Source organism: Bidens hawaiensis, unplaced genomic scaffold, assembly GCF_021521415.1.
Source record: "Bidens hawaiensis isolate Kalapana, Puna unplaced genomic scaffold, B.hawaiensis_p1.1 tig00009985_1, whole genome shotgun sequence".
Classification (NCBI taxonomy): domain Eukaryota; kingdom Viridiplantae; phylum Streptophyta; class Magnoliopsida; order Asterales; family Asteraceae; genus Bidens; species Bidens hawaiensis.
This window is the reverse complement of record NW_027491758.1, coordinates 125,368-137,263: the sequence shown is the minus strand read 5'-3', so window position 1 is coordinate 137,263 and position 11,896 is coordinate 125,368. Positions and strand designations below refer to the sequence as shown.

General features: G+C 35.4%; 1 protein-coding gene across 1 annotated transcript; it reads right to left on the bottom strand.

Moving 5' to 3' along the window:
* Window positions 1-6,092: 6,092 nt before the first annotated feature.
* LOC143534016 (uncharacterized) lies at window positions 6,093-7,552 on the bottom strand. The gene has a single exon (XM_077028625.1). It carries the CDS (start codon window positions 7,532-7,534, stop codon window positions 6,335-6,337), a length of 1,200 nt encoding a protein of 399 aa, XP_076884740.1. The 5' UTR covers window positions 7,535-7,552; the 3' UTR covers window positions 6,093-6,334.
* Between the last annotated feature and the right edge of the window lie 4,344 nt (window positions 7,553-11,896).

Sequence of the window (11,896 nt, the reverse complement as noted above, 5' to 3'; positions counted from 1 at the left end):
TCTAGATCAAATTAGGGTTGTTTGGTAGTATCTTAAAGGCCATTAAAAGGCTAACTCTTAATGGTTCATAACATATCATTAAGAGTTAGCCTTTTAATAACTATTAAACGGCTACCAAACAATCCCTAATTTATTAAAGAATGACTTAAAAATCCACTAGCTTTGTTTAGTGTCAAAGGTGGTAGCCTTCAATCAAATCGTTGTGAAAATATTTATTGTTAGAAAAAAACACTATCACCAACCATAACTTAATAGCATGGTTGGTTCTTATGATTTGTAGATATTGCATTTTGGTTCTAAACAATTAATAATCGCACATTTGATCCAAATCACGATCTCGTGTCCAAATCACGGTCTCTTGTTTTACACAAAATGAGTAAAAAGTTTCCTGACTTTTTTTTAAATGTTAGAGTATAAAAATATCAATATGTGCAGCTATATGTATTTTATTTAAAAAAAAAGTACTTTAATTTAAATAAATAAGATGTATATATCTAAAATTGGATGGTGGCAGAGTAAGTAGCACATGAAGAGGAGTAAATGAGTATGGATATCGGAGGACGTGGGATGCACGTGACTGTGAGGCAACGGTCGTTTTAGTCATGTGTGCTAACTACCCCAAAGGAACCGTTTGAGACTTGGGAGCATTTATTAGTATTCGTATTTTTCATTTTTCTTTAATCTTTAAATGCACAACTATTTAAAAAGAATGCGCACCCACCGCCCAAAATATATTGAGTCGATAATCATAATAGAATACATCGTATGGTTCGAGTGCTTTTTTTAGACTATACACACTTTTCTCGGTCGATATAATTCTTGTCTTTTACATTAAGTTATAATTGTTGAATAACAACGCATAAAAATCTACTCTTTGCTCAACATCCAACACTCTTATAAATAACATAAGAAACCATTGACTTGTAATTGGCATAAGTGATAATATAGAGTTTAAGATGGTGTGATCAGGCAAAGTAAGAAAGAATTTACATAGGCGTTAGTGCATTTGCAATTTTGCAAAAAAGGTGAGATTTTGTGATTTCCTAACTATCTTCTTGCAAAGTCACTATCGTGATACGTTATGAGCCATCACAAAATATAATTAAGGTGGATGTTTATGCAAATATAGTAGAAGAATCAAATAATCTATTGATACGTTTACAAAATTTAATCGTATTATTTTCCCATGATTTGTTATTATAAGAGCATCTAAAACATAGTGTTCCTCTTTGCCCGCGTTAGCTCAGTAACCCCCACCACTATGGGAGGGGGGGGGGGGGTTAAGGAAATTGAACTGAGGCGTCAAGAAGCAAACGACATCAACCCCCTAATTTATAAAAATTATATAATTTACTTAGATAATTTAAATACTATTTAATTATATAGGATAGTGAAATCATTTGTGAGACGTTTCTCATCAACGTGACGGTACTTTAGCCAGACGTGTTTTTTTGTTTTTATGTTTTTTTATTGGTTTTTTTTTTTGCAACCGTCACGGATAGAGGTGGGCAAAAAACCCAGTTTCGGACGCGGTCTGGAATTGGACCCAGTCGTACCTGACCCGCAAGTATGAACCAAGGTTCAGTTTCACCTCCACCCGGTCAAAAACCCAGCCATGTCTGAAACCGATTCCTACCAAACCTATTTATTGGCTTTTGTTGACTATACTTAGAACTAGTTTGTGCAAAAATCCAATTTATGCATCTCTAGTTATGAATATCCTAATATTATAAGTTTTCAAATCAGTTTAAAAAAGGTGGGGAAACAAGTCAAATTGTCAACCGGCTGGAGGTCTGAAAAAACCAAAGCATCTGCTTTCTATTTCACACCCGTACGGAACTCACATGCACACACCATTTTCGTCTCGTCTTCCTATCACACAATTGCTGAACAATAATATATATACACTGCTAACTAATTATTAGAAAACGATAAAATAATAAAAATAAAAAAATCAATGCGGATCAAAAGTATCTATCTATTCTAATTAAAGACTATATATTTTTGCCACCTGTCATCCTCATAGTCATCCTTACAATTTTTTTCACTTATTTCAATATATGGTCATTTATCTTTTAAGTCATGTCAATATATGAATTTAAATTTGTTTTTATTATATATAAATCCTAATCAATTCATTTATTATGCCATTCCCACTTTGATGGGGTGGTAAGGTGGTACGGGTGTAAAAGGGGAGGTCATGGGTTAAATACCCATAGTGTACAAAAAAAGAAATTAGTTGTTAAAAAAAAAAATCAATTCATTTATTAACATTAATGGTGAAATAAGGAAATATTAAAATTGACGTTACAGGTTTGTTAGAATATAATTTTAAAGCCACAGTTAATTGCAAATTAAAGCAGATAAAGGTTCATTATTGTCGAAAAATTTGGATTTGTATGGTAACTACAAATTGTTTTTTAAACTGGGATTCGAGCAACAGTGCATTATTTTTTATATAAGATTGGTTTCAAATTTGGATTTAAAATCTCCTCATATGCATTTAAACTCGGGAAAATGTGTATTTTCTTAATTTTCTCCAAACGTTTTGTATAAATATTGCAAATATAGAGAATACCTATTATATATCTTGGTGTTTAGCATTAAATTATTGAAGTTGAATTATATATTTATAATCTATATGTATCCTAATTTACTATATGAAGTATATGTCATTTATTTATATGATTTTTTTTGTAGTATAAAGAGTTTTAGCAGTAAAAAATCAATATTTAATTTTCAATATTTTCATTATAATTCAGACCAAAATGCTTCAGAACGTATATTTTCACATTAATTTACAAAAAAAGAGTTAATTCGGTTAAAAGTCATTTACCATGCTTCCAACAAATCCGAAAAGTAGACATGTTCATGTCTACTTTTCGGATTAAGACATATTAAGTTGATTTTAAAATCAGTTGCACATTAAAAATTGAATATTTAACAAATACCATAATTTGCCCGAAATAAAAATAGGAAACAAAGGAAACATATCAATATGACCAATATGAATCAATTAAATAAAATGGGCGATTCATGTTTACAAAATTAAACAAGCTAAGTTGAATTTGAATTCAAATTCAAATCCGTAAAGAGTTGTAAACTTATAGTAATTATATGATTTAATAAAAAGCAATTACTGTTAATCAAATTTAGAAACGGTTACACATTAAACAATTTAAAATACTAAGAAATACCATAATTTATTAGGAAACATGTCATCATAACAATTACATTCAAAATATAAGAAATATCATAATTTAAATTTTTTAACATTAGACATTAAACAGTAAACATTAAACATTAAACATTACACATTAAACAGAGGAAACATATAAATTTACATAAACAATTAACAATTCAACCAGATGACCTAAGAATGTAAAATACTAACCTAGGTTAATAATCTAAACTATAGGTTAAAAAAATTTACATTAAACATTAACCATTAACCATAGGAAACATATCAATTAAACATTAAACATAGTAAGCTAAGAATGTAAAATAATAACCTAGGTTAATATGTTAATGTAATACTAACCATCGATGTGAAGATACAAACCTAACAATGTAAAATACTAACTGTCGATGTGAAGATCTGAGTAACAATCGCCATGGATCTTCTGAAATCGTTTCCAGGATCGAATCAAAGCAATCGTTATTATCCAATACCGTCACTTGCCCAATTTATAATCCGATATCCGGTTTCGATTTTATATGAAGATCATAACGAAATCATTATCCGATTGATATACAATAATGGCCGATTGAATGGAGGCTTTGATTGATTAGGTTAAAAGGTTTGGTATGAAAGAATGTGTGTATTGAATTGAAGATGAAAGAAAACAAAATTGGAAACCAGGTTTCTCTTTCATGGTTACATAACTATTTTAATTAAGTATTTTAATTATTAGTATTTTTGAATTATTTAATTGGTAAGAAAAATAGAGAAGTGATAGTTATATTTGGAAGATATGGAAATCGTTCAATAGGAAAGGGCCATGTGGAGGCAAACTAATTTGTTTTAATAGTATAGTAGGATAGTTTGTTTAGAAACACTAACAACCTTACCGCACCTTTCCTAGGTATATGAGTGTGAGAAGGATACATCTCTTGCAAATGTGACACCTACGTAACTCACGTGCTTAAACTCACCCAACGGCCCAGGTAAACCCCATAACCTCAACAAGAATAGGTTCTTCCATGTCTTCATTCTCTACAATGTTTGTTTTTATGTTTATATACTTCTTATGATAGATACTGGTCGTATAATATTTTTTTCTAGACAAAACAAAGTTATCCGTAACTATTTTTATAATAAAGTTGTGTATAGTAACGTATCAGCCCATAAGAATCAAAACTTTGTTTTTAGTCGGATTGGGTTTGGTATCCAAAAGGGGGTTGCGGCGCAGCTTATTGCCCGCTTACCTGCCACTTCATTGTAAATCGTTTAGATGTTTCTATGAAATATAATTTCTATAAAAAAAAAAAGAAAGTTTCTCATTTTCTCCTTTTAGTGGAGAGATTCTCTATTTGTCTCTTAGATTCATTTTAAGTCTAAACTATCCATTTAAAACATGTCAGAACACTTCATATTAGTATAAAGACGCTTTCAACATGTCACCCTAACCCTAGCGGCTCCGACCAACTTGTTTACAGTCTGTCGTCGACGCCTGTTTTGAGTTCATCGTGTCTTCGCCACCAAACCACTACAAGGAATTTCCAAGTCAACGGCAACATGTCTTCAAAGAGGTCACCTGAGACACATTTGAGAAGTGAAAGTAAGGGTAGAAAAAGCATCGTTGATTAACAGCTAGTTCTTAGGTCAGACTCATCACGCTAAGAACATACTCGTTAAATTCTTTGCTTTCTCTCTCATCGCAAACTTTCTCTCTTTAAAAATCCTCCCAACATTCCGTCAAATCCTAACAAAAACTCTAGATTTTCTCAAAATGTGTTCATACTTCTCTAATTTCGTTGATAGAGAAAGATGAAGGGTATAGTTTAAATAATAAACTTTCATATATTATATAAAATGATCCAAATATCCAATTATAATAGAGAGGTTGATAAGCGGGCAACAAGTTGCGCCGCCACCCCTTTTTTAATGGCAAACGAGATCCTTTGGGGAAAGGATTCATACTTCTCTTCGCAGCCGATGCCGGAGACGCAGTTAGAATCCTTCGTCGCCTCCTAAGTTTGAGCGTAATGACGTCGCCCCTGCAATGCCATTTCAGATATGCTTTGATGACTCCCAAGACTGCAAATCTCGGGTTGTGCCGTCTACGACAAACTTAAAAAATGCACGGCTCCGTTCACGAACCGTCACCGACAATGGGGATAAGAGTGGCAGTCGGCGACAAGTCCATGTTTCAAAGAGTCGTATGACGTATCATATAGTTTTGAAAAGGATTGACATTTTTGGAATAAGCAGATGGAAAAAAGACAATATTAGAATTTACCTTTTATTTTATTTTCATAATATTTATAACATAAGTTCTTTAACATGAAATCTGATTTATGATGTTGAACCGCCCAAACAACGCCCTTTTCCCATACTATCCTATCCACCTGAAACACGGTCCCCTCACAACACACCGTTTCCGAAGTACCAAACGACATCGTTGCGGTTGTTCACACTGTTTGCTTTTTCGATTTCCATAATGTATTTTTTTTTCTTTCAAAAAAGAGCCCCCACACGTGCATTCCTTCATTATTAACCTAACTTTTGTTATTTTCTTATTCCCAACTATTATACAAAGGGTCAGCGTGCTGTCATTTTTTATATTTTTTTTTTCTAACTATACCATATTAATAGAAAGTTAACAAAATAATTTTAGTATAAACATTGTTGTATTTTATACTACAAATTTCTTTTTAATTTTTCTCGTACGTAGAACATGAATTCAATGCCTCTCAATCCCTACGAACTCAAGGTTTTCAAAGATTTTGTCTTTCTAATAGACAACCGACCCAGTAGTATAAACATTGTTGCATAGTTAAAGTTTTTTACAAAATTGAAAAATAAACTAATAAAATAATAAAAGAGATGAAATACTTGCTTATATTAATATTGAAGTATGTTAACATGATTGTAAAAGTAACTTTTAACAATATTTTATTTTTCAGTAAGATAAAAACTACAAAATAAAATACAAATATTAAAATATACCATGGATCTAATAACCGAAAATAGTGTTCAAGATTAACAATTTTCACTTTTCTTTATACGGAGTTTATTATTATGCATATTCGTATTTTCATATTTCCAAAAAATAAAATAAAAAAAAATATCGGTGTCTGTCGGCTACCGCAAACTCTGGCGATAAGTCCGTCAAGATTTGGAGACAGATTCCACTAGTCTTCCAATCTTCTCCACCAACTCCGGCGATATGTTCTTCACCGGCTTCCGTTCCTTCACCTGCCGAAAATCAAACCCGAACGCATCCGAAACCTCTTCGGAGCTCCACCCGGCTTTCTGTAAACTCTCCGACAACCGATTCGCTTTCACAAGAAGCGCGTCCAGCACCGCCTGATTATCCACCAACACCATCGCGCCGTCAAATATCCCGGCAGACGACACGTCCACAATATCCGCCACGTCAGACTCACCCCACCCGCCATCTTTCAAAACCGACCCGATCTGCTTCACATACGAATCAACCCATTTCGGAACCCCGGTTTTAGGAATCTCAAACAACCTGTCCGGCGACGACGAGTACGAGGATGACGAGTTCGAGTTTCGTTTCCGGCGGTCCACGGCGGCGTCACTCCAAAACTCAACCCATCTCGGCGTCCGACCACCTGCGACGGCGTCAAGGCTCCTCCGACTCACACCCGACAACATCCCGACAACATGTTTCTCACTCGTACAACGTTGTTTTTGTTTCGTAACATCGGGGTTGACAAACAGAGTTGTTCTCTCACGGTCAAAAAAATCAGACAGATCAAACCCACAACAAAATATTTGATTCTCGTCGACGTAGAATACAGGGTTTCCAGCCAACAAAGGGTTACACGGAATATAACAATGGTTAAAAACCGGTACCAAAAGCGGGGCCCGTTTCAAAGCGTTTCTCGCAATCTTAATCGCCTTTTCCGGATCCGTGGGTCGGACGCCCCATGATTTCGACCACAATGCGTTTCTCGCAATATGTAACGATATAGACGCTATAGGGAGATCCAACGTGGCACGTAACTGTTGTCGTGAACTCCCAGTGGACCGCCAGTCTGGAAACCCCGGTCCGACCGGCAACCCGGATGAGAGAACCGCTTTAAGGTCGGGTGGGAATGCGAACCCGAACTCGGCTTCAGCCCTGGCGAACTCGGTTTCTGATAGGCCTTGTTGGACCCGTACGTTGGAGTTTTTAAGGTGGGTCAAGACTTTGTCGGCTAAGGAAGTGAAGGAGATGAGGCTGTTGCGAGCGGGGAGTGGGGTTGAGGGTGACGATGCGGCGGCTCTGGCGGAGAGACGGCGGAGGCCGGCGAGGTGTGCGTGGTTTAAGCCGCTCATTCTCCTATCAACGTCCACCATTTTAATTATAATTAAGTGTATATGAATACTTAATTGGGAAGAGATTGAAGGTAGTTTGTTTGTGTTGTTTGGTGTGTGGTTATTTTCAGGAAGAAAGAGAGAGATGAAGTGGTAATAATGGTGAAGTGAAAATAGGGGAAAGGAAGAATGGTTGGGTTGGGGGATGATGAATGAATGAGTTCGATTGGAAAGAGGGAGTGGGTATTTATTTGTAGCTGCAATAGTGGTGGGCCCCTGTTTTGTAATTTAGATCTTACTTGTCATTGATTTTTTACATTTTCTTTTTCTTTTTCTTTTTCTTTATTTCTTGTTTCACCATCGAAACAAGTTTCTTTTGAGTTACAAGTTGAATTCACTTCCCTTTTTACAAAGATGCAAGTTTTTAAATACCTTTTTGAGAATGGTTGTTTAACAAGCTACTTGACCCGGCTTCGGCTTGAGCTAGAGGAGTTAGCTCGGTTTAGTTTAGATTTACTCGTTTATTTAAATCGAGCTGAAAGTGTCAACTCAAGTAAGCTTATGGCTCCATAAGTTGGTTTTGTTTAATTAGAATCTATATCTGTTTTATATTTAAATGTAACTATTAAAACATATTATTGGATGTTAATCTTGAAACGGTTCATCAAGAAATTTGAAGGGGCTAAGTGAAAGTATTTTAGTAAGTTTATTTTGGTACGTTTATTTAGTATGGTAAGAATAAACTGGTTATTCAGTTTCCTATAATAAGTTGTCTTGTTTTGCAAGTTGTTAATTTAGTATAAATGGATGGTTATGGTTTATGTAATTTGTAAAAGTCAAGAATTATAATAAAACAGAGAAAGAGTCATCTTGGTTGAGATCAAATATTGTGTTCTTGGGCCTGATTTCCAACAATTGGTATCAGAGCGGTTTGAAAAAAAAGCGATTCTGAGAGTCGTTTATGGGAAAGGGGTGCAACCCCTTAGCTACGGTGCGGGCTGAGAAGGGGAAGCAAGAAGGCAAGGAGGAGAATTAATTAGGAGCATCGTTGTGATTGTGTAGTTTCGTGGAAAGACTGAACTAGGTAAGCATGCATACAAGGTCCTCAATTATTTCTTAAGCTCCACATAGAAGGTGAAATAAACAAACACGTAGGGCATGGTGGTGAACCAAGCAAGCAAGTGGGTCCATATATTTTCATGTTGAAGTCCACCGAGATCAAAGAAAAAATGGAGAAGGCAGAAGGACAAGAACAAGAGTGTCTGAAAAGAAGGTGTTTGTGTGAAGCAGTTTTGGCTTGCAAGTGTTGGCAACAAGTTCGGTTGTTGTTCTTTGGTATAAAAGTGGAGAGAGAAAAAAAAGCTAGTTAGCAGTGAGTTTTTTTGCAACAACTAATCAATTAATGAATGGTGGTTACTATGAAGATCCATGGAGTAAAAGAAACAAGTTAGCATGTGAAGAAAGTCAAAAGGGTTTTGATATCAAAGAAGGAAGCGGTTTGTTTTGTAGATATAAATCCCCCCCACTTGGATTTGAATTAATAAAGCAAGAAGAAAGTAAGGTTGGTTATGATTTTTTTGATCTTTGAGAAAGGAGCGTTAAGAAGGTGATCTCGGTATGTGATCACGAAAGAAAAAAAAAGTCAGGTGGCATTGTTTTCCCGACGAGTATGCATATAAAGAAGGTCTAGTAGGTAAGCAAGAATGCTTTTCTTGATGAATTTAAAAGGAGAGACGGAAAACAAGAAGGTAAACGAGAACTTAATTCTCGAAGAAGGTAAGGCAAGAACAAGTTTCTTGATGTAAGAAAGAAGGTAAATCAAGAATTTTTTCCTTTGAAGAAAGTAAAAGGAAAGGCAGTCAAAAGTCAGATCTTGAAGAAAGAAGGCAGTCAAGATTCAGATTAGCAAGTAGGTATGTAGCAAGAAAACCTGATGTAACGTCCCCGAAATTTCGATCCAAAAATGACAAGTTAGTAAAACTAAAGGAGTTTAAAAATAAAAATAAAAATAAAAATCCTGATTTATTGACCCACCGCGATACGCGATGGGCATAGCCAGAGAGGCCATCGCGATACGCGATGGTCCTTGATGACACATCAACACGTCTCACCCGGAGGTGACACGTGGCAAAGGGTGGTTAAGACGGTGACACGTGTCCGCCACGTGGCGACACGTGGCACTCTCCTAGTAACGTGTGTCATCGCGATACGCGATGACCAAAAGGAAGGTTCCATCGCGTATCGCGATAGGACCAAATTTCAGCTATAAATAGGACGTCGCATGGCTCATTTCCATCACACTACCCCACTCTCTCTCTAGAAACTTTCTCTCTCTACCTCGATTTCCGTGCCACTGACCCGAAAACTATAACCTCGTAATCCGCACCATATACCGACGACACCTCGAAGTTCGTAACGACAATCCCGACGACCAGCGCACCTCGTTTTGCGTGCCCACCTCGAAACGCGGAACGACCTCGTAAACCGTGTCGACCCGAGACGACCCAACATTCTGCCTCGAAGTACGTGCATGACCCGGCGACTCCCGAACGTTAACTCGATTTGCGTGCTGAGGAGTTGTTGATCAAGATTCTCAAAGTACGTGCAAGCGTCGAAGTGTTGCCCGAGAATCTAGAAAATAATAAGCTAAGCAAGGTAAGAATTCTGTTCGAATAAAATATTAATAAAATAATAAAGGCTTAGAGTCTAGTCTGGGGTATAGCCTAGACCTTGATCAAAGAATTATAAATATAATGAATAAATTAAAATAATGTTTCTTTAAGAAAGAGAGAATTTTTAAAGGGTATAGTTAATACATTATTTCTTATTTTTAAGAAATATAAGATATTAACAAAGGATAGAGATAATTGACGTTTCTTCTTGAAGAAGAAACATATCACATAGTTAGCAAATATAGAGAAAGATTTCATATCAAAATATTTCATTCAAACAAAAGATCAATCAAGGTTTAAGCTATCAAACTAGACTAAAGGTCTATAGCCGGATTAAGAGACGATCTGGGTATTTAGATAAACCTATTTTATTATATGTCAATCATTCAATCAATCAATCATTCAATCAATCATTCATTCATTCACAAAGGTTTTCAAACGAGATCACCTTATCATTCAGAACAGACAGTCACAGGTGAATACTTTAAACCTTTTTCAGCCAAGATAAACAGGTTGTTTATCTTAAACAAAGACAGTCAAATAAAGATTTATGGGATTACGTGTTCCCTATTAAAATACAAGATAGAAAATAAAAACAACTCAAACCGAGTACACATGTGTCTGGATCCAAACATAATCAATCTAGTCTATCAGTCAAGGCTACGTGGCCGCAGACTAGAGGTCATAGTAAAAGTTCTCCAATGGGTGTCAACTCCGGAGAACCGTAATTGTGTGTGTATGGCAGTGGTACAATCCCAGAATAATAGACGTTTCTGCTGAGATTGTTTCATGAAAACTATCTTGTCAATTAAAAAAAAGATTTATAAAATGTTTTTAGAGTCAACGATTCACCAGCACATCGCTGACGTATTTTTCCCCCAAATATTACAGGAAATAAAGTTAGCACAGGTAGCAGGGAATTATAGCCAACTCATGGAGATAGATGCTCGCAAGGTAGAGATGGCTCAATATTTTAAATTATTAAAATATTGCAAACATATTTAAACAAGTTTTATAAAAATTAAACAAGGTTTATAAATCAAACCTTCGAATATCTATTATTCGAGAAGCTTTCTGTTAAATCAAATATTTTATTATATTTTACAAATAAACTAATGTTTTAAAATATAAACTAATATTTTATTATAAACTAAAAACTTCCGCTAAAACTCTGATAAAATTTCAAAACGGGTACCAACTATTGGTCACACGCCTAGGCCCTAAGTGAGGGTGTGACACCTGATTAGCAAGTGGGCCAGGAGCAAGAACAACTGGTTAGCAAGTAGGCCGGAAACTGATTTGCAAGTTGGTCAGCATAATGTTCACCAAAAAAACTGATTAGCAAGTTGGCTAGAGAAAGTTCGGAGCAAGTAATCTGATCCTATGATCAGAAGTAAAGAGCAAGAAACCCAGTTTGGGTTATAACAAGAACAGAATTTAAATTCTCAAGAATTTAAGCAAGAGAAAGAAACTCGTTTTTGAGTTAAAACAATATCGTTAGCAAGAAAGAAAGAACAAAACAAGAAACCTCAAAGCAAGAAAGTTTAGCAAGAATTCATCAAAAGAAATAAGTAAGAAAGAAAGATCGATCTCAACAAGAAAGAACGAAATCTAAGCAAGAAGAGAAGAAAAAACGATAAGAATGAGCATGAAGCGAGAAAGGAAGAGAACGTGTCGTTCAAGATTAAGGGGAATATTGGATGTTAATCTTGAAACTGTTCATCAAGAAATT

Excerpts from the sequence above, each read along its gene's own strand:
- LOC143534016 (XM_077028625.1), bottom strand. The coding sequence starts at position 7,534 with ATGGTGGACGTTGATAGGAGAATGAGCGGCTTAAACCACGCACACCTC.